The following is a 22,696-nucleotide window of genomic DNA, read 5'->3' as shown; positions in this document are numbered from 1 at the left end:
ATTTTTTTTTTCTCATAATGAAAATTACATAATCCGAACCTGAAAATATGTGAATTCCAAAGAAAATATATATTTAACCAATTAATTATAGATTTATCATAAAAAGTTGGACAATTCTCATAAAAGGTTTATATAAGGGGGCATATCAAACTTTCCACCTACAACTTTACCAACTCATCAGCTGCAACTTTTATAAATGATATTAGCTGCCCGTAAAAGATGATACATGAATTTGAAGCTTTCTTCAAGCTCAAATTTTCCAGCTTGAACTCAGAGCCAACTATGCAGAATCATTAGGCCTAATAAATATTACGTTTGAAATAATGAAGTCCCAAACAATTGGCTTTTGCAGTTGGTAGAAACTTAGCTAACCGCAAAGTAATGTTGTGTACTTACTATTTTGCGCTTCTGATTAGTGATAAAGAGATATTGAAAATTTGAAATAGGAGAAGGTGCGATTTAACAAGAAATACTTAACAAAAAATAGCTACATTTGTGTCCGTTGGTACAACAAATTCGTAAGTCATAACTAGAGAGAAACTCTCTTAACATATACCAAAACCTTAACCTACCAAATTATCTACTTTTTATTTTCTCCAAACTTTAGATACCCGCACGCACACACACATAATCTTAAAATCAAGTTCAAGAAATGAGAAAAGCTTAATTTAATAAAGTTATAGCTACTTTTGAAAAGAAAAAAATGTATATATTTGGTATAGGATTATTTTTTTCCACTTTGTGGGTTGAGTAACTGTTTGATGTGAAATGGTACATAAATATGTATGGTGAAAACTGAAAAGGACAAGACAACACACAGACTTCTGAGTTCTGTCTCCGGTTATAAAAGATTCTTCACATGTTGGATCTTACTTGCTGAACAAGTTCTCTTCTCAAGATTTTACCAGCAGCTGATTTTGGAACACTGTTAATGAAGCTCACTCGTCGTAATCTTTTGTAAGGAGCGACCTGGTGAAAGCAAAACGATCGTTTTTGAGCCTAAGGAAACACAAACTTATCAATACGACTGATTCGAACGACTTGGGTCATAAGTTACTAACCTGTTTGGCTATGAACTTTTGAATATCTTGCTCTGTTATTGAGCTATTTGGTGATCTGACAACAAATGCAATTGGAACTTCACCTGCTTCTTCATCAGGGAATCTGCAACATATACACACATGTTAATGTGTTTCGACAAGGAATCAACTCCGTATTTTCTGATGTATTGAATTTTGAATATATGACTCACGGGATAACAACAGCATCTAGTATTTCGGGATGGGATACAAGAAGACCCTCTAGTTCAGCTGGAGCAACCTATATAAATGAAACCATTCATTAAGATTTCATTTATATAAACTTTCGCGGTTTGGAAAGTGAGAAGAAGAATGAGAGAATTAGTAAGTGAAAGTGAAACCTGAAAGCCTTTGTATTTGATTAGTTCTTTGATTCGATCAACAACATAGAGGTTGCCTTCTTCATTGAAGTAACCAAGATCTCCGGTATGTACCCAACCTTTTTTATCTATTGTTTCTTTGGTAGCCTGAGGGTTATTGAGATAGCCTGAAAGAGAGTACATGAATTCCAAAATGCATAGATACGAAAGGCTATAATAAAAATATATGTAGGCAAGAAAAGTTTTCAAACCTTTCATCATGTTAGGTCCTCGAACCCAGATTTCGCCTAATTGATTAGGAGGTTGAAGTTTTGCAGTTTCTACACTCACTATCTGAGCTTCAACACCTGGAGCAAGCATTCCAGCTGATCCAGAGTTCCGTTTCCCTAGTCTCGGGTCTTCCACAGAGACTATTCCACACGTTTCAGTCATTCCATATCCCTGAATAAACCACAAAACACCAATGAATTAGCTAATGCCTAACTCTATCAGAAACTAGGACCAACACCTAAGAACAGGATCTGAAACCAAAGTTATAATTTTTACCTGCATAAGCAAAACATTAGGGATGTTTCTTCCACACTCCTCCATCAAATCTTTACCAAGAGGAGCAGCTCCTGACCCAATGTATTTAAGTGAAGAAAGATCAAACTTTTTCACAATACTTTGCTTGGAAAGAGCAAGAAACACAGGAGGAACAACCCAAAGATGAGTAACTCTATACTTCTCAATGTTCTTAAGAACCAACTCAAGCTCAAATCTCGCCATGGAAACCAAAGCATTCCCTCTCTGAAGCTGAGAGTAAGCAATCACAGTCAAACCAAACACATGAAACATAGGAAGAAAACACAAGTAGACGCCGTGATACTCTCCCATAAGATCTTGATCCATGGTCACCATCAACGACGCAGCTATAAAATTCCCATGAGTTAACTCAACGCCTTTGCTTGTTCCTGTGGTTCCTGACGAATACAACAGTGCAGCCGTATCTGATTGCTTAATCTCAACGTACGGGAACTCAGAAACCGGCCCCGAGAGCTCCATCACGTTATTGAAACTGAGAATCTTAGAGTTCGATTTCGGGATCTGTACGGAGTCTCCAGATCCGAGTAACACAACGGGAAGATCAAAACCCTTGACCTTGTCGAACAATTGATTAACGGAGATAATAATCTTCGGATTCGAATCCTTGACCTGTTTCGAAACCTCGTTCACGGTGTAAAGAGGATTCGCGGTGGTGAAAACGCCTCCGATGGCAGTTACGGCGAGGAAACAGAGAGGGAACTGGTACGAATTCGGAGCGAAGATCAGTACGACGTCGTTTTTACGAACGCCTAGGCGGTGGAACCCGTGAGCTAGTCTAGCGACGGCGGATTTGAGCTGAGAGAAGGTTAAGGATTCGCCGGTATCTGAATCGGCGAGAGCTAGCTTTGAAGGGTAAGATGATGAGTTACGGAAGAGGAAAGAGACTAATGATGTGTTTGGATCTTTGGGGAGAACGAGCGTTGGACGAAGTGATCTGTAGATTCCGTCTCTTCCATAGCCGGACTTTTCCATTTTTCCCGATCTCTGAGGATAAGGTGATAAGTGTGTGTGTGTGTGTGATGAAGAAGATGATGACGACGACTATTTCTGATTCAGGATTTTTCGACGTAAATATGTGATTAGTGTTTTAATTATATATCTTAATCAATTAAAGTTAAGCACTCTACGAGTTTCAAACTTTAATTACTCCTATCTCTATGGACTATGATTGCTTTGATTGAAAAAGTCAACTGTAAATAATAATTCATTGTGATGAAACCATTACATAATTTTTAATAATAAAGTAAGGGAATTTAATTATGCATACTAGCAAGGTCGTTAAAAATTAAGTACAGTATTTTTATTTTTTTTGGTCACCAATTAGTACAGTATATTAAGTAGTGACTGAAAGATGCAATATTTTTTGTTTTTTTTTTAAAAATGATGGATTGTGGTTACGTGAATACATGGTATGATACAAAAGTTTAGCATTAGCCATAGGCTTCGATCATGACGCAAAAGCTATTTATTACTATTATTTTTGTTTCTTTTGGGTGATGTCTTGCTTACACGATCGTGGAGTGCAAGAGAGTGGTAATATTTGGGAATGATTCTAGGATTCTCACTTCAAGCATGGAAGGATGCTAACACAAGCCAGATTATGAGAGGATGAAGAAGGTTTCTAAAACCAACTTTTTAGGTTTCATTTCAATGTTGTCAAACTTTAAGCCCAAAAAAGTAGTTTCTTCTTTCTTTCATTACTAGGTTTTTGTTAGATTGTAGTACTTAGTTATAATACCAATTGTGGAAAGAGAAGTTTTGGTTGACTAACTAAAAATATATGTTTTTTGAGTTAAAAACTTGTCGGAACAGAGAGACGATTACGCCATAGAAAGTTTGAAACCCGTCAGAGATCAGATGAAACAAGACTTTACAGTTCTCATCACACCATCCACAAATCAGACCTCGCTAAAAAATTGTACGTTTGACAATTTTCTGCATACATCTTTTCCACTATAGAAAAAAAATTCTAGTAAACAAGTTGACCAGAATAAACAATTGTAGCAAGTAGCAAGTAGCAACTAGCAAATGTACTTCATTATTGATAGATTATAATATTATTATCGGGATTGACTGTTCATCATAGTTCGTATTGTAATACAAAAATTACCCACAAAAAAAATAATTTATAGAAAAGTAGGAAAACAACAACAAAAATATTTATTACACGGTTCACACAATAACAAAGAGCCACCACGACTCCAAATGACAAAAACCCGAGTTTGATCATTTTCATATCTCTTCTTCTTCAACCAGCTAAGAAGAAGCCCGACCCGGATCCGAATCCGTTTCGGTTCTGTATTGTTGTTGTTCTTCTACGCCAGCCCCAGGAACCACCATCCCAGGGTGATGATGATACATTTGAACCGGACCGAGTTGTTTCATTCCATAATAACCATTCCGGTTAACTCCATCAACTGCCATCATAATCGGCTTCACTGTTCCACCGTATACTTGACCCGGACCAGCCATCTGATGAGGCTGAGGTTGGTGGTATCCCATTGGTACCTGATGGTATTGTTGCAGATACTGAGCTGGCATTTGAACCGGCTGAACCATATGATTGCCTTGTTGTACCATATGATTACCCGGTTGAACCATATGATTTCCTGGTTGAACCATATGATTTCCTGGTTGAACCGAATTAGGAACGTAATAAACCGGTGTTTGGTGAACTGGATGACCCTGGTAATGAACCTGTGGACCAGGGGCGTATTGCCATTGGGAGTTAACCGGGAGACTAGTCTGTTGAATTATTTGCTCCGGTTGAGGATCAGATTTCGGAGTCGAAACCTGTTCAGGACTTTCCGGTTTAGTTAAACCCGGTGGCGGAAGTTCCGGCGTAGATGATCGCATCACAGGAGCCGAGGACGTCGAACCATACGGGGAAGGAACATCACGGCGAGGCGAACCAGGATCCGAAAGCGTCGAGACCTCTCTTCGGATCTTAGCTCTCGGATCACGATCACGAAGCTCATGCGGCGGAGCAGTTTCATCGAAATTATCCAATCCGAAGAGGTAATCAGGAACTTCCGAAACGATCGACGAAACCTCAGATCTAACCCGCTCAAACACTCTACCGGAACCGCCGTTAGAACCGGCGGTAACGGCGGCGGAGGAGCCGAGATTGAGAGCGTCGAGAAACCATTGCTCACGATTAACAGAGCTGTCGAGGAGTGAGCTGATACTGCTAGCTCGACTATCGTTATCTTCTTCACCGGCGACGTTATTGGTGAAGAGGAAGAGACGAAGACGAGAGGCGCGTGGGTTTTGATTGAGTGCGACGCGGTCGTACTCGTCCATCATGTTATCTACATCTTCGTCCGTTGATACGGAGATCAACGCGTCAAGATCTTCGTTTGGTAGCTGGTACTTCACGCTTATGTTGCTTTTACCTTATCCAATATATTCCCATCAATTATTATTATTTTTTCCAAATCAATTTATATTTTTGGTAGTAAAAAAATTCTCAATACTTTCCCGCAAAGTTCCAAAATGTTGCACCCAATAAATATCTGCCCAATTTCCAACAATTATATGTTTTTTTTTTTGTTCTAAAAAAGCTGCAAAAACTGTTTAAGATAAACAAATAATTCATTTATTTTCATAGTTGACAAAAAGATTTTTTTTATCCAATAGTTCTGATAGTGATCGGTATAAAAACTTCTTCTAAAAACCCAAATCTTTTTCTATTTTAAACGTAGTAATCATTGAAATCAAATATTCCCAGTCGAAGATAATCTTTTAGGATCGTGCAAAACGAAATGATCGAACAAAAACATTTAAAAAAAAAAAAAAAACATTAATTTAAATTTAATACTTTCCAGCAATATGCCAGACTTTTGTGGCCAATAATCATCTGCCAAATTTTATAAATATTAATTTTTAAAAAAAGCTGCAAAAAATCAATAATTCATTCATCATAATCTAAACGTTTCATAGTTGGCCTAAGTCTAACAAACAAATTGTGATCTATGCTGCATCAAAACGTTATTACTAGTACTAAATAATTTTTCAGGATCGAAAACTCAAAAATTATCAACTCATACAAATAAAATAAAAAAAACTCCCTAATCATGACGTGAATCAGATGAACGGCGACCATACGATTATAACAATACGAGGAGATTAATGAATGAGATGAGATTAAGAAGAAGAAAAAAAAGAGCTTACCGGAGAGTTTAGCAAGTTTACTGAGGAGAGAGGCGAAAGTAGTGTGACGATGAACGGCGACCATACGATTATCACCGCCGACGTAACAGAGCTGGTTATCAGGGGGACGAGGCAAGATCCTTCCTCCGAAAGTGCACATGAACCGTACACGTGGCTGACTATCGTACTCCGATCTCGGCGATGATGCAAGTGAGTCGTTGTCCAGCTCCGGCGGAAGGATCGAAGAAGCCATTGTTTTTTTTCTTTCTCCCTCTCTCTCTCCTCTTTGTCGTCGCCGAGGATTTTGGTAATTTGGGGATTTATGTTTTTTTTTTTGATTCGATTACATATGATACAACGAACGACCATATAATTATTAAAGGTGAATGTTCGGGAAGAGCATATGTTAGAGATACGGGACTGTCATGTACCCCCGCATCATTACAACGTAGTAGGCTACTTAACCGGAAGCTTTAAACCGAATTGATATATTTATTAACCAAATCAGATAGAGATATACATGTAATTTAATTTCATTTATTGGAAAGAGGGGATCTCTAGGCAAGATTTTACCAATTGAGAGACTGTATATATATGTCAAACTAAAATCGATCTCGATTAATATTGGAGATTTGTAATCGTGAGCATCGGTATAATGCATACGTTAGTATACAATACCGAAGCGATGCCGACAATGAATGTTATAATCAAAAGTTTAATTTGGCAAAAATTACAACGTATTGAATTATTCTAATGATCCTGTAGTGGAAATTGTAAAAGCAAAAATTATAGTAGGTATGTAAGTATTTTTGTAAGGGTTGTATATACTTGTATTTGGTTTAGGTGGTTTTAACTTTTAAATACTCTTTCCCATTTTTTAGTTGTTAGAGTAAAAATGTCGTTTTAGATTTTTAATACGTACGTTTGATAAAAATGTCAAGTTTATCTCAACTGTTTACCAATAAAAAAATATATTAAAAAGAGGTAAAATAGAAAATTTAGTTATTTTTTAAAATTGTGAATAAATCTTAAACGACAAGTCATTTAAAAAGGAGGAAATAGCATATTTTATTTGTCCATTAATGGTGATTATAATGGATGTACTTATTTTTTTTGGCAGTCCTCATATTTTTTTGAGAATCTGTTATTATTATAACAACATTTAGAATATTTGATCTAATCATATTGTTTAGCTATTTAAATAATATTTAGTTAACAATGAACAACTCTTATGAATAATAATTATTTAACACATCATCACAGATCTTAGATTTATTATAGATGATTCTACATATACGATATATTTTTAATGATCAAATTCTTTCAGCAATATATGAAATATTATATTATAAAATAATTGACGCTCTTTTAGTTATTTAAAATATATTATTATTTTTTAATAGATTATAAGATATGATTAATTTTCGAGTTCACCGCATAATATATACATTAACAACGATACTTTGATAACATTTTTTTACATATAATTTACAATTATCTAGTATTTAACCCAATAGTTTTAGTATTCATTTTTTATAAGCTAACTTTATAAAATTTATCTTTTCTCTGTTTTCCTTCTCAACTACAGAAAAACTATAATTAAAAATCTTGTGTCCAACATAAATTCATACAACAAATGTTTTTTTTACGAGTTTTAATCTATAAATAGAAAATGGCTAAAATAATAGTAGTCTATGAGAACTACTGGTCGTGATTCCATTTCATATGACAGACGCATAGCAGCCGTCAGATAGTTATCAGCCAGAAGTTAGATGCTCCTGATCATTCACAATATTCATTTGACTCCACAAAATAATAATATATAATGTTTAACGATTTAAGATAACATATATATACTCAAAATTCGTACGTAATATATATTTTTATTCTTCAGCAAGGTTCTTGACGTCGGCACCAAAAAAAAAACAAAGAATGAAAACAAAATTCTTGACTTTATTCTATTTAATTACTCTAGCGACAGAAGAAAAAAATAATGACATTGAGCTGAGCTGGTCATTACGACAGACGATTACTACTAATCATTATTTCCTTTAAAGTTAATTAAAATTAATGTCTCTGTAGGTTGTTTTGTTGCGATTTAAATCTGGATGATGATTTAGGTCGAGTGAGTCGACGACTATATAGTAATAAATTGATAACGAAAAGAAGAAATTGACCAAGGAAAATGATAATTTTCATGGCGTCGCCGTTAGTAAGGTTTTGTTTATTTGGGGGATATGACAAGAAAATATTTACAATATATTATATTTTTTTCCTTTAACGTAAGCTAATATATCTTGTACTATGATAATAAATATACATATAAGCAAATTATGACACATCTTATTTTAGATTCGTAGCATTTTTTAAGGAGAAAAAGTACGTAAGAACTTGAGGATCCGATGAGGAAGTGTAGTAGACGTCCCCACCTGACCGGACCGTATGGGAATAATCTTGTATGGGACGATGTTAACTCAAACTTAATTAAACTACACTCGCAAAATTTTAGAGGGAGTGATTCGTCTGTGAAGTTCTCTATTAGGATTGAATTACACTTTAACTACTTTCCCACATATTTTTATGAACACTTTGTCCCCATTAATTAATAATTATGTCTTCACCACCCGTGTACGTAAACTCACTTTCATTAATGAACTACACTAATGTAGTAATGTGTGGTGTTATTTGCATTTTCTACAATGTTTTCTCACATATCCGTTATAACACCGACATCAACCGTTGTCTTATTCTAGTCTAGCCAACGAAAACATGGAAACTTACAAGCTTTCGTTCTTTTTTCTTTTCCTCCAAAATGAATCATATAAGTACAATAAACAGCGTAATATTAACGATGCGACGTTCTAACACTTCTGAGTCTTGTATAGAATTCAAATTATTGTTGGTCTTATTATAACATTCTAACACTTCTCACTTCTCTTAGTCTTATTCTAACATTGTAACAATTTTTTCAAACTTCAAACCTATGCGGAAAAATTCAATAAATCAACAAACGCAATATTGACTCTCCAAAATCTCTTCTGCTAAGTTTCGGGTAAGTAGTATGTTCGTGCATATTATCTTGAAACGTCGTATTGTGTTCTATATATACACTCAGTTCACTAATATATAGCATTGTTTTGCGTTATCTGCAACTATTTGAGAAGAGTAACAATGGTGAGTGGTTGTGAGAATCAACCTCCTGAAAAGCTTCAGGTTAGTTTCCACTAAACCATAACTCAGATCTAAACTCTTCACAATTTATTTCCTCAGATCCTTGTTTATGTCTCCAATAGGGAAAGTATCAAGCAATGGCTGTTTGCTATATTCTTGGAGTCGGAACTATCATTTCTTGGAACAGTATGCTCACAATTGGAGATTATTACTACTACGTTATTCCGGTTCTGTTTCGTTTTGGTTGATTTCAGATTCAAATTTGGTCTTTGAAACTTGATGTCTTGGTTATATCAAACTAAAGTTGAATTCTATATTTCCTGGTTCCATAGGATTACCATCCTTCAAGGGTACTCACAGTAGTATATCAACCTTTTGCACTAGGAACAATCATGATTTTCGCATACCGCGAATCAAAAATCAATACCCGAAAGCGTAACATGATCGGTTACATGCTATCCACAATATCCACATTCTTGCTCATCGCTGTAAGTTCAAGTCTCCTACATAAATCTTTAAAAAACGGATTCTGATTATGGGATATTGACTCTAAAAATTCAAAACAGTTGGATTTGGCAACAAAAGGACACGGTGTGATGTTACCTTACATTGGTTTATGCGCAATTGTTGCGTTGTTTGGACTTGCGGACGCTACTGTACGCGGAGGAATGATGGGAGACTTATCATTCATGTGCCCTGAACTCATCCAGGTTTTATACCTTTTTACAAATTAGAGATATCGGTTTACTTTCTCTGGTTTGGATTAACCGGCGTAGGTTATATATCTGCTTGCTTCTTTCTAGTCATACATGGCCGGTTTGGATATATCTGGTGCTCTAACATCAGCAATTAGGCTAATCACTAAAGCAGCATTTGAGAAATCACATGATGGTCTACGAAAAGGAGCAAGTGAGTTAAAAAATTTTTGTCTTGAAGATCTCAAATCCGAATCTTGATAGCTTCAAGTGCTTAAACGCTTCAGTTCTTTCTTTTCTTCTTTCCTTTATGTAGTGATATTCTTAGCAACCGCAACATTCATAGAGTTTATATGCGTTATTCTATACGCGTATTTGTTCCCAAAACTTCCCATCATTAAGTACTACCGAAGTAAAGCTGCTTCTGAAGGATCAAAGACTGTTTCTGCTGATCTTGTTGCTGCTGGTATCCTCAACCAATCAGAATCGGTAACTTTAAGTCTTTAACAATCCTCCGTTAATCAGATCCTCAAGAATAAATATTTCCTTCATATATATATGGTATAATATCCTATATCAATTTTGGAGATGAATCAACACTAGTATGATTCAACACTAGTATAGAGCATATTAGTGTTTCCACTCACTAATGATGATTTTGAGGTAGAAATTAATCTTGACATAGTAACAGAGCTTAGTAAACTCAAAACGAGTATAAATTAATGATCCAAAAAGTAGTATTTGAACCAAGATAATGAACCAAAAAAACCATCATCTTAAGTGCATGGGCAGGTAAAAGTATCCTACATTGTACAACTATAATGAACCTTTTTCAAAACCAATTGGTTTATAAGTTGTAAGCTCACAATTCCTCACAAGTCACAAGATAATTTTCAAGAATCTTCTATTTCTCAATTTCCGTTTACTTTAAATTTTCTTTTTTTTTTTTGTTTCTTGGTTCTTCTATGCAGACTAATGATGATTCCAAGAATCAAAGGCTAAGCAATAAAGAGTTGTTGCTTCAAAACATAGACTATGCAATGAATCTATTCCTCCTCTACCTTTTGACATTATCCATTGTTCCCGGGTTTTTATATGAGAACACGGGACAATACGGACTAGGCACATGGTACGCGCTTGTTCTAATAGCGATGTACAACTGTTGGGATTTGGTTGGAAGGTATACACCGCTGGTGAAATGGCTCAAAATTGAGAATAGAAAAGGACTCACAATTGCCGTTTTGTTGCGTTTTTTCCTCATTCCGGCATTCTACTTCACTGCAAAATATGGTGATCAAGGATGGATGATTATGCTCATTTCTATCTTGGGACTGACTAATGGACATCTCAGTGTTTGCATTCTCACTATAGCTCCTAAAGGCTACAAGGTAACCTAACTTAACCTTTCCTAAAATAGAGATTGTTTATTTTCGTATAAGCAAACAAGACACTTTCATTGTTTGATAAGAAAACTTATTTTTTGTTTGAACCTTTATAAAAATTAATATTTATAAAATGAGGTTCCTCTTTTCTCCTTCTTGCGTTTTACGTTTGCATTTATATTTACTTATACAGTTACGAATTGTTTTGAGAAAAAGGTCCTAGAATGGTGGGTTTTTATTCAAAAATAAACACACTTATCCAATAAAGATGCAAAAGTTTTATGTTCTTTGCGACAAAATTAAAAGTTGTATTTTCTGAAAACTATATACGCTAGCACAATGTTTTTAAATACAAACACAATTATAAACAATCAACCTCTACATATTTGTTCTGATTTTGTTGTGGTGTGTGTTTTTGTGAAGGGTCCGGAGCAGAATGCGTTAGGGAATTTACTGGTAATGTTTCTGTTAGGAGGAGTATTTGCCGGAGTTGCCTTGGATTGGTTATGGCTTATTGGTAAGAAGAATGTCTTTTGAGTTATGAACAAGATTCTTGATCACATAAAAATAAACTAAATTATGAGCATTTCCATGTAACTGGAGATTATTATTATTATTTTGTCATTCCGCTCAAAAATCAATTTATATCCTGTAACTTGTAAGTGTCTTAAGTCGATCATGTTTTAAGTCTGTTTCTTCACCCGCAAGAGTATACTTATTGTGTTTCGGTAGCAGTACTACGAGGTCGAACTAAATTAAGGACCAAAAGTACATGTTGGGATCCTAGACCCTGGAAAACTAAAACCCTAATATTCAATTTGAAAACTACTCATACATAGTAAAAAAATATATATATATATGATGAAAAACATCATTGAACTGGAATGAATTATTAAACTAGAGGGTTCAGTCTTATTATAAATTTTATTAATACTTGTGAGTCTTATTTTAACATTTTAGCATTTAACACGATCGAGTCTTATTCTAAAATTCTAATACGTCAAACCTTGAAGTTTTGCACTAATACTTGTGACTGTTTCTTTGAGATTGTGTTTTTATTTAGAGTAATTGCACTAAATGACCTTAAAAATTGATTAAATTAGGTGAATGACTATATATATTAATTTGTAAAAATCACAGGAATGTGTGTTAATTATATATAGCACATAATTTTGAAAGTAGGGGGAATAGTACACATTCGATGTGTTTTGACGAACAAGGCATTATTATAATCCCATGTTTAGTCATAGACTCATAATTATAAATTTATAACCTGATTTAAAGTCGTAACAGACATCAAGCAAGATGTATGAAGAAGACCTTTTTTTTTGTTCGACTCAACATGAAAATAAATAAATGTGTAGTAGTCGTTTTGTATTCTGTACGTAATTATTAATTTGAGTGAGAGTGATATGTGAACAACTGTTCTGGTTCTGGTAACATTGTCCTAATTAACTGTTCTTTTTTTTCGTTTTGATTGATTTCTAAGGTTTTCTGGAAACTTAACTAAACTTGCTATATAAATGTCTATTATATTAGGATAATTTTAAAAACATTTGTGAAGTGAAATAATATTTACGCTTTTTGTAAAACAAACTAGTGAACACAACACCATTATTTGTCAAAGGTCATCAATCTCTGTACGAATCTGCTCTAGTTGTTGTGTAACATTCCCTTTTGAGGAGAGTACAAAAGGGAATTTGTATTTATGATCCTAGAGATTTGCTTCGAATTCACTAAAGTAGGTAGAGCAACTTAAGGTTGGTGTCCTTAAAAGCCATAAAAAAGGGACTAAACATATTACGACGTCGACGAAGTAGAGATGATCTCGTGTAGTACACACAAAGTTGGTGTTTCGCTGTAGTACACAAGAACACCGATCATTAGTACATTACACAAACTTGGATTATTCTAAATTCTGATTAAGAATCGTGTAACAATGTTTTTTATTCACACAAAATCTAAAGACATACTTATAAGTTCATTTGTTATAAGTCTTTTTTTTTTTTTTTTTTTTTTGGCAAACTCATTCGTTATAAGTTTATAAACAAAATTAAATTTGGAACCTCAAAATCAGAGTACTATTCTAGTACGGTTTGTAAATAGTACACAGTAGTACAAACAAACATTGTACTGCTTTTAAACCAACACAAAGCATTGTAATGTCTTATAAAAATTATGTTTCTGTTCATTTCCAATGTGATCGGAAAGGCATGCAAGAAGATATATATTATTTTCCTGGGTTTGAACGAACATCATTGAGTGCAGCGTTGATGTGATTTCGTTTTATCTTTCTTTCATTCTATTATTGAATGGATTGTATTAAAGCAATTTACACCAGCGTTGCGCTCAATTATGTTTTTCTATTTTCAGGAAACACTTACAAAGTCATAAGGTATCTACTATGATCATCTCTTTCATGAGTTAAACCTTTTTATACATCTTCTACTTAGTTATATAATCTATAAAAACTACTATTACAAGCTTATATGATATAGTAGTAGTTAATATTTCAGTTAAAAACTAAATCCTTAATTAAGCAGGTACGTGATTAAGGTTTGTTATTCATTAGTTATTCCAGCTTTATACCTTGTAAATCAAAAGGCATTCTTCTTACCAATAATCCATAACCAATCCAAAGCGACTCCTACGAATATCCCTCCTAACAGAAACATCGCCAGCAAGTTCCCTAACGCATTCTGCTCCGGACCCTTCACAAAAAAATCAAAACCCAAATTTTGTTTTTGTTACAAAACTAGAACAAATGTTAAGATTACTTGTCCTTAAAGCAAAGATTGTATTTGTTTATAATGTTAGATTACTTGTCCTAATCGCAAAGATTGTATTTGTTTATATTTGCGTTTAAATAATCAAAATCTTAAAATCTCTACTTAGGAAAAGGGTTGATATAGATTACCTTGTAGCCTTTAGGAGCTATAGTCATAATGCAAACAGTGAGATGTCCATTAGTCAATCCCAAAACAGAAACAAGCATAATCATCCATCCTTGATCACCATATTTTGCGGTGAAGTAGAACGCCGGAATGAGGAAATAACGAGATAAAACTGCGAAGTTGATCGCTTTTCTATTCTCAATCTTGAGACATTTCACCAGCGGCGTGTACCTCCCAACCAGATCCCAACAGTTGTACATTGCTACCAGGACAAGCGCGTACCAATCGCCTAGCCTATGTTTTCCAGTGTTCTCATATAAGAACCCGGGGAAAATGGATAATGTACATACGTAGGTGAGGAACAGACTCACTGCATAATCTATGTTTTGAAGCAACAGCTTTTTGTTGCTTAGCCTTTGATTCTTGGAATCATCATCATCAGTCTGCATGGAATCAAGAAGCCAATTAAGGCTGTTTAGGACTTAGGAGTGAAGAATATTTAAAAAAAAACGAAACAAAATTAAGAAAGATAAGATTCTCTGAAGTTACCAAATCTGATGGATTTTGGATACCAGCAGCAGCAAGATCAGCAGAAACAGTTTTGGAACCTTCAGAAGCAGCTTTTCTCCGGTAATACTTAACAATGGGGAATTTTGGGAACACATAGGCGTATAACATCACACAGAGTAACACTATGACTGTTGCGATTGCTAAGAATATCACTTCAGAATGAAATAAAAACAAACAAACTTATTAAACACTTTGATGATTGGAGTTAGTTTCTATCGGTTTTCAAAATTTTAAACTCACTTGCTCCTTTTCGTAGACCGTCGTTTGATTTCTCGAAAGCTGCTTTAGCCATTAGCCTTAGCGCTGATGTTAGCGCACCAGCTACAGCCATACCCCCCATGAATGACTACAAAGAAAGCAAGAAGATGTATATCATGCATGTAAACTTCGGTCAGTCTAAACCGAGATTTTTGAGTATGCTAAAATGTATAAATAAACCTGAACTAATTCAGGACACATCAATGATAAATCACCGATCATTCCTCCGTGAACGGTAGCATCCGCAAAGCCAAAAGAAGCAACGACTGCGCATAAACATATATATGGTCCGACTCCACCACGTCCTTTTGTTGTCAAATCCAACTGTTTTTTTTTTTTTTTTTTTTTAAAGATTCTTGAGTCCATAATAAAAACTCAATTCCATAAGAAAGATTAATGTTACTATAAGACTTTTAAATTAAACTTACGACTATGAGCAAGAATGTGGATATTGTGAATAGGATGTAACCGGTCATGATACGTTTTCGAGTACTTATTTTCGATTCATGGTATGTGAAGGTCATGATTGTTGCAAACCCAATTGGTTGGTATACAAGTGTTAGTACCCTTGAAGGATGATAATCCTACAGAAAACATATATATTTTTAACTTAAAATATATAAAATTGATACCTTAAATTTAAAAACCAATTTCGAATCTGAGAATTAACCAAAACAAAACCAAAAACGAACCGGAAAAACTTGGTAGTAGTAATCAGCGATAGTGAGCATACTGTTCCAAGAAACGAGAGATCCGATTCCAAGAATACAACAAACAACCATTGCTTTATACTTCCCCTGTTTTTTTTTTTGTTTTTTTTTTTTTTTTTGTGAATTCATATATAAAACAAACTTATAAAACGATGAAAGATTTGATCTGTGTTTTGGGTTTTGTGGATACTTACCTGAAGATTCTCAGGAGTTTGATCCACCATAGTTACGGAGAGTTTATAATAAAGTAGCCCTGTTTCAGAATTCAAGAATTGGATCGATCATTACGATGTTTATACTATTTTTTATTTTTTCGGGAACAAAAGCTATGGGTACTTACTTGGACTTTAGCACACGAGGGTTTTGTGGAGTGGAGTCAACGAGTTTATTAAATTAATTACGAGCAGAACAAGATCATACAACATGCAGATGATTTAGTGAGTAAGATAACTACAGATTTTTAAGATTTGACGACAAATTTGAGAAGATAGAGAATAATAAGACTCCAAAGGTTGGCATACCCCAATTAATACCTAGGGATGTCAAATGGACTGTCTAGTTCCAAATGGATATGTCTAAATGGACATTTGTTTTATTAGACATTGATGGTCAAAATCAAAATAAAACCAAATATGACTAAACTAAATAAAATTATGACCAATTGGTCTGTCAGGAGAGTCCAATACATGAACACAATTACATAAAAAGTTGCATTACTAAACAATTTATAAGCTGAAACATGACACACTGAAAAAAATCCGTTTATAATAATAATAAAAAAAAATCTTTCAAAAAGAAAAAAAAACTCCTCTAAAACCGTAAAACAAACTATGATTCGAATTCTCGTTATGAAGTATTGAAGTTTTGAAGTTTTGTATGATTTTTAAAACACTTATAAATTGTAGTGTTTATTCAGTGTTTCATGATTTAACTAATTTGTACTGTTTATTCGTATTTTTTAAATACAATGTATAATGACTAATGATTCATTTTGTACCATTTTTTTTTAACCATTTGACCTTTTCAATTATATATCTACACGTAGAAATTATTTTTTTCTTAGAAGAAATTTAATTCCATAAATTCTTATTCCACTATTTTTTTGTAAGAAACGCTTTAAAAAACCTGAAACTCAAAACAATAAAACGCAGGAAAAAAATAGATTATGGATATTTTACCAGGTTTTTGAGATCTATAAGGTAGTGTGTCTCCAGAACTGCGAAGTACTCTTGCTACTGAAAAATGGGAGATTAGGGCTACGGGCTACCGAGGCGAGTAACTCTTAAGCAACCTGGAAGATATGAGTCATCTCAAAGACAACTTTTTAAATCAAAATATTTGATCAAGTTAGAAAGAAAAAAAAATGCAATTATTATCTCATCTATGTTATGTTCGTAGCCGACATGAATCATGCGAGCAGCATTTCATGTTGCTGCGCATCTCTGATCAGCTTTACCATATATTGACGCTGGAAACTTTCATAGAAGGGTTCAAACTTTCTTACAGTACAAGGATCATCAAGATCAAGTCACGTGGCACGCGCATCTTCATGACTTTAAAATCCGCATAAGGCGTATCAGGAATCAACATGACAACATCAACACTGATGTTGTATGTCGTAAACAAGTTCTTATGTGGAAAAGAAGACAGGTTCCTGCCGCTTTGTCCTCTGCATATATCACATGGCATTGACCATCCAACTGAAATGATAGTAAAAAACAAACCAAGGAGGTGAATTGTTTGTTACTATCAAGATGATATTCTCTAAAACCACCTAACTTACTTACTGGGTGACAAATGTATCTTACTGTTTTGTAGTATGCAACAAAAGCAGAGAACTTTCAAGCATTAACAGACCTCCATCCCGTAGAGTATATATCTCTTATACAACCACTGAAGAAATAGAACATCTCGTCACAAGATAACAAACTCTTAATGACATTTAAATATAAAGAGGGAGAGCGGTGTACCATAAAGACCTCTCTGTCCTGACCCGCATAAACATGCTACTTGATGCAAATTGAAATCTGAAAGCAGGGGAGACATTTCTCTTCATAATTGTACTCAGTTGATCTTGGAGATATACTACAGCAATGAGCTGATATAAGACTTCTTGGTTTCGTCTTCTCCCATGTACTGGGGAACCTCCAGCTTGGGTATTGATGTTCTAGCAAAACTTGGAAAAAGACGAAATTAATAATTGGCAGTGAAAGGATATCCACGCTTTTTATAAAACTAACGAGTGAATACAACAGACCTTTCACTCAACTGATTATATTGATGGTGTCTCTACTTGTTGGACTAACTCTTTCTTTACCTGTAAGAAGTGGAGATCATAATCACTATACTGAAGACTAGATAATGTTTGACACATGGGAAATAGATTAACTTCATCAGTAAGAAACCAACATCTGGGATACAAAAAGAAAAGATTGTATCCATTTATGTGGTCATAATCAAAATTTGATTTTACAATCTTTAATCTCTTCTATGACACGTTATGATCCCAGCAGAGAATCTCACTCACCACCACATCAAAAGCAAGCTATCGGAGTATCGGGCTTTATATTCTATTTTTACCTTATAGACATGTCACCAACTTTTTCCAGTGTAACTAAGATGCTTCCATAACGCTCCCAATGTCAGCTGGTATTCATGGCTGCGTGAGATAAACATATGTAATTCACCCATAAGATAATAACTATGGAAAAGGTGTAATTACTAATATCTGGAAACTTGAGCAGTGTCCACAAAAAGTGATCCATGCAGACCTGAGACCCCATGAACCTGAACAAGACTCAGAAGTGCATAAAACAGAGACAAACAAAGTCAATAGCACAAAGTGACAATCCGACTAGGATTGTAAACCAAAGATAAGGTTATCTACTGATATAATTCGACTTTCACAAAACATATTAAGACAATTGTTTAACTCAATCATGATAGACTAAACAATGCATCTTCATCCCGTGTCAGAAAAAAAAATCAACAAAAAATTAATGTAAAGAAAAATAAAGAGGATGAGTTACCCTATGCTCCATTCCAGTTATAAGAACTTTCTTGGTACCTTTAAAGAAAAAAATAATCCACACACGGATTGACAATATAAAACATTTGATTCTGTACACTCTAATCCTTACATATCTCTCTAATAGTATGGAAGATCAAATGCTTTCTTCACATATCCAAATGTGAAACACAATCATCTATAACCTAAAATGGTAAAACAAATAAAAACAAAATCTTATTAGTCTAAAATTGGATTAAAAAAAATGGATAACATAAACCCATACTCAATCAGCATAATCTCATATTCTAATATAGGAATTAGAGAAGATATACTGCAGTGAGCTGATATAGTACTTAGTGGTGTTGTATTCTCAGAGTCCCCTATACTGCAAACCCTCAGCTTAGGGTATTGATGTTTCATCAAAACCTGGAAAAAGACGTATTAATAACTGACACTAAAAGAATATCTACACTTTATGCAAAACGTACAAGTGAATGATAACAAATATTTAAATCTACTGATTTATGTTGGTAGTGTCTCTTTCCTGGTTGATTTTTCTTCTCCAACCATTCTTCGAGGATCCTCTATCTCAGTATGAGTATTCTCTAGTTGGTTTGCTACGTTGAATACCTCTTTCTTTAGCTATAAGAAATAGGATAGATCATAACTCAAACCTGTGAGTTCATGGTACAACCTAAGATCTTAACATAGTGATCGGATTATATTGAGCTACCCTTTCAACCTCGAGGTCCTTCTCCATTGGTAATGCAGATATCACCTAAACAGGCTTCTCAACTCACTTTCCAGTTTGGCCAACTCTGTCTCCTAGTACTTTACCAAATTTTTATCAGTATATTAAAGAAAAACGTAAAGGAAATGAGGAAAACTAGTTTCAAATCTAAGCCAAAACTTCCATTAAGTAATTTTTTCAAACGAGACAACCATTGACAAGCTCCGTAACACATGATTAATTTTCAAAATAATCTTGAACCAGTTTACCATGTTAGATTGAAATTCCTTTATCTTTTTAAGATTGTTCAGCTCCACCGTAAGCGTCTCTAGTTCCTCCCCCTTCAGCTTATCCTATGTCTTTTCCTTTTTAATATTGATCTTGTCCAACATGGCCTGCATCTTCATCAGATCTTGATTAAGACCAGCAAATATAATGGTACATTAGCAAGTACTTCTCACCTGAGGAAAACTCAACTAATTTTACCTTTTGCAGAGTCAACAAGAAAGAGTCAAACTTCAGATCACCAACAGAAGAAAAGTGGAACAATATCATGCAACGCATAAAACGGGTGAAAGGTATCAGCGCCACCCTAAACAGATTCTTCCTGCTTGTGAAATGTCATCGGAACATCATTAATTCAGAAGATGGTGGTAAAAGTGCTGTATAGAACATTGCTCTAAACAGTCAAGTAACAAATTTAGGATATACACAGGGAGATGTAAGTAACTTACATGACGCATATAAACAGGTTTATCTTCTTCTACCTATTCTTCAGTATACGAATTTTGTAAATTCTCCTGAAAACGTAAACCATATTAGTAATGAGAAGAAGCACCTCAAAATGTTGCATTGAATACACAAATATATATAAATAAGATTTATGAAATCAAATTATTGGTAACTATATAAAAATGCGTTTACAAATCCTAACCTTGTCGAAGCAGGCAAAAACACATCAATTCACTGAATCAACCAGAGAATAATCAAATAAAGAATTGATTGCAAAGACACAGTGGGTGTAATTATTACAAGACATGTTTTCAAGGTACGTTCCAATTAGAAGCACTAGTGTTGTTATTGTGATGAAAACTACATATATACTAGACACTTACAACTTGGCTTGATCGGAGGCTCAAATTTATCAAACTTGGCTTGGCTTCAAACTTATCAACCTGTAAAAACCGTCAAACAACTCTATGGAAAATATGTTTGTTTTTGTTCTTAAGCATATGAAGACAAGTGAAACATGGGGGACAAAAGGATAATCACAAACCTGGTCTGAGAGCATTCATACGAATTCACAAAGCTTTCTATCTCTTATCACCTGATCATAATTGGTAAATGAGCCTATCACAAAAAGTAGACCGAATGAGGGCATTTCAAAGAGCAGATCACACACAAAATCGTAGGTCTCAAATGGAAAAAAATAGTACGTAATCACCTAAAGAGTGACTTTTTAAAGAGTTTGGCAGGTAACGCTACAGCCAGGGAGTTTTTTTAGATAATCTCATATTCCCTGCTACAAGTTAGATTTCAGTTGATAAAGGATTTTATCAGAAAAGCTTCCGAAAACTTGATACTCAAAAACAGAGAACGCAAGAAAAGAAGTATACGAGACTTTACTATGTTATTGAGGTCTTTAGATAGTCATGTGATATGTCTCCAGAACTGCAGTGTATTCTTGCCAATGAAAAATTGGAGTTCAGGGCAATCAAATAGAAAAGCTTGATAACATATATAAGAAAGAAAAATTATATGTATCTTATCAAGAATCATTCTCATACCATATAAGAATCACATTGCTTTTACCATTCAACTGAAATGACAATGAAAACTAACCAAGGAGGTGAGTTTCTCAAAAACTATCTCTTTTGCGTGACAAATGATGTTTTTATTTTGCAGCAAGAACCAAAAGTAGAAAACAAAAGAGTTTAAACTGGAGTACCTTTAGCGAAATTTGCCCCCTCTCAGTGTTGATCTTTACTTCGTTTTAATTCTCCATACATCACCACAATTGTTACTATGCAGGTGATATTCTCTGAAACCACCTAACTGCGTGACACATGTATCTTACTGTTTTGTAGTATGGAAAAAAGCAGAGAACTTTTAAGCACTAATAGACCTTCATCCTGTAGAGTGTGTATCTCTGATCATGAACAAAAATTAACTCCTCCAAAATTATACAGTCTCATCTGTAAGTGGCAACAAACAGAGACAGAGATGACACTATTTGAAAAGAATTAAGAAAACACACCTTTAATTTGTTAGTAGAACAGTGAGCGGCAATCTTTGTATCTCTTAGGACCTGATACATAACTTATAACAACAAAGCCGTTTGTTAACTAATGAACCGTATATTACTTCTACTCATATATGTACTTCAAAGAGGCATAACTTTCTCTATCACCTTTATAAAATGTCACAAGTTCTCGTTTTCTCATCACAAGATAATAAATGAGCATGTTCATAGACGGCATAGAAGGCATTTCAAAGAGCAAACACACATAATCTCTGATCAGTTTTACCATATAATGACGCAGGAATCCTTACTTTTGAGAAACTTTTATGGAAGGGTTCGACCTTTCTTAAAGCAGAAGGATCATCAAGATAAGGTTTGGCTATATGTTCACCAGCCTGTCAAGATAACAATGGATGGGTTAGTCAATTTCTACAAAACTTAGGAAACGGAATTTTTGATTAGCAACAGAGAAAATTATCACCTTCATTGAAGTGAATAACTCTTGAGGTGAAAGAAAGTGGCACGCATCTTCATAGCCTCAACTTCCGCATAAGGCGTCTCAGCATCAATACAATACTGCTGTTGCATGTAGTGAACAAGTTCTTCTGTCAAAGAGAAGACATGTTCCAGCCGCTTTGTCCTCCAAATATATCACATGACATTTACCATCCAAGGTGGTGATATTCTAAAAATTTTAACGGCGTGAGATATGTATCTTTCTGTTCTGTAGCATAGAACAAAAGCAGAGAGACTTCATTTAGCAACAGACCTCCATCATGGTAAACAACTTCATCATCATTATCACCACCACATGAAAAGAGCATAACAAACCAGCTAGAGATCAATCCAAGTATATTATTTGCACATATATATAACTAAACTTTGATACTAGATGCCT

The 22,696-nt window shown here is 34.4% G+C and overlaps 4 protein-coding genes across 25 annotated transcripts; 1 reads left to right on the top strand and 3 right to left on the bottom strand.

The window, feature by feature from the left end:
• Nucleotides 1-687: 687 nt before the first annotated feature.
• LOC104707689 (4-coumarate--CoA ligase-like 7) lies at nt 688-3,150 on the bottom strand. The gene is made up of 6 exons (XM_010424111.3): nt 1,946-3,150; nt 1,651-1,840; nt 1,421-1,566; nt 1,253-1,320; nt 1,062-1,164; nt 688-969 (listed from the first exon to the last, which is right to left on the bottom strand). The coding sequence occupies exons 1-6, from the start codon at nt 2,954-2,956 to the stop codon at nt 856-858; spliced, it is 1,632 nt and encodes a 543-aa protein (XP_010422413.2). The 5' UTR covers nt 2,957-3,150; the 3' UTR covers nt 688-855.
• An 856-nt stretch (nt 3,151-4,006) lies between these two features.
• LOC104707688 (uncharacterized) lies at nt 4,007-6,809 on the bottom strand. The gene is made up of 2 exons (XM_019228593.2): nt 6,158-6,809; nt 4,007-5,379 (listed from the first exon to the last, which is right to left on the bottom strand). Exons 1-2 carry the CDS (start codon nt 6,387-6,389, stop codon nt 4,241-4,243), a joined length of 1,371 nt encoding a protein of 456 aa, XP_019084138.2. The 5' UTR covers nt 6,390-6,809; the 3' UTR covers nt 4,007-4,240.
• A 2,497-nt stretch (nt 6,810-9,306) lies between these two features.
• LOC104707687 (equilibrative nucleotide transporter 3-like) lies at nt 9,307-12,075 on the top strand. The gene is made up of 8 exons (XM_010424110.3): nt 9,307-9,349; nt 9,430-9,534; nt 9,640-9,795; nt 9,874-10,017; nt 10,111-10,216; nt 10,319-10,491; nt 10,974-11,390; nt 11,808-12,075. Exons 1-8 carry the CDS (start codon nt 9,308-9,310, stop codon nt 11,919-11,921), a joined length of 1,257 nt encoding a protein of 418 aa, XP_010422412.2. The 5' UTR covers nt 9,307; the 3' UTR covers nt 11,922-12,075.
• A 1,652-nt stretch (nt 12,076-13,727) lies between these two features.
• On the bottom strand, nt 13,728-22,522 carry LOC104707685 (equilibrative nucleotide transporter 3-like). Of its 22 annotated transcripts, XM_087462979.1 has the most exons (26): nt 22,280-22,517; nt 22,110-22,193; nt 21,814-21,875; nt 21,505-21,611; nt 21,183-21,239; nt 21,001-21,078; nt 20,833-20,906; nt 20,672-20,731; nt 20,291-20,356; nt 20,043-20,163; nt 19,826-19,957; nt 19,560-19,657; nt 18,397-19,468; nt 18,074-18,133; nt 17,787-17,992; nt 17,604-17,709; nt 17,321-17,516; nt 16,995-17,107; nt 16,011-16,069; nt 15,799-15,903; nt 15,535-15,690; nt 15,287-15,430; nt 15,089-15,194; nt 14,828-15,000; nt 14,302-14,721; nt 13,728-14,095 (listed from the first exon to the last, which is right to left on the bottom strand). In XM_087462979.1, the coding sequence occupies exons 19-26, from the start codon at nt 16,038-16,040 to the stop codon at nt 13,982-13,984; spliced, it is 1,248 nt and encodes a 415-aa protein (XP_087319105.1). In that variant the 5' UTR covers nt 16,041-16,069; nt 16,995-17,107; nt 17,321-17,516; nt 17,604-17,709; nt 17,787-17,992; nt 18,074-18,133; nt 18,397-19,468; nt 19,560-19,657; nt 19,826-19,957; nt 20,043-20,163; nt 20,291-20,356; nt 20,672-20,731; nt 20,833-20,906; nt 21,001-21,078; nt 21,183-21,239; nt 21,505-21,611; nt 21,814-21,875; nt 22,110-22,193; nt 22,280-22,517; the 3' UTR covers nt 13,728-13,981. The 22 variants fall into 22 exon arrangements, 19 of the variants coding, with proteins under 19 accessions (XP_087319105.1, XP_087319101.1, XP_087319114.1 ...); XM_087462975.1 differs by adding an exon at nt 20,491-20,522 and having other exon boundaries at nt 16,995-17,516; nt 17,625-17,709; nt 17,787-17,983; ... (1 more) ...; nt 21,814-22,193; nt 22,280-22,522; XM_087462988.1 differs by lacking the exons at nt 21,814-21,875; nt 22,110-22,193; nt 22,280-22,517 and having other exon boundaries at nt 17,625-17,709; nt 17,787-17,983; nt 18,397-18,475; ... (3 more) ...; nt 20,672-20,753; nt 21,505-21,637.
• Between the last annotated feature and the right edge of the window lie 174 nt (nt 22,523-22,696).

Source organism: Camelina sativa, chromosome 8 (assembly GCF_030686135.1).
Source record: "Camelina sativa cultivar CO46 ecotype springtype chromosome 8, ASM3068613v1".
Taxonomy (NCBI): Eukaryota; Viridiplantae; Streptophyta; class Magnoliopsida; order Brassicales; family Brassicaceae; genus Camelina; species Camelina sativa.
Note: the sequence above shows the minus strand (reverse complement) of the source record. Positions and strands in the feature narration are given on the sequence as shown.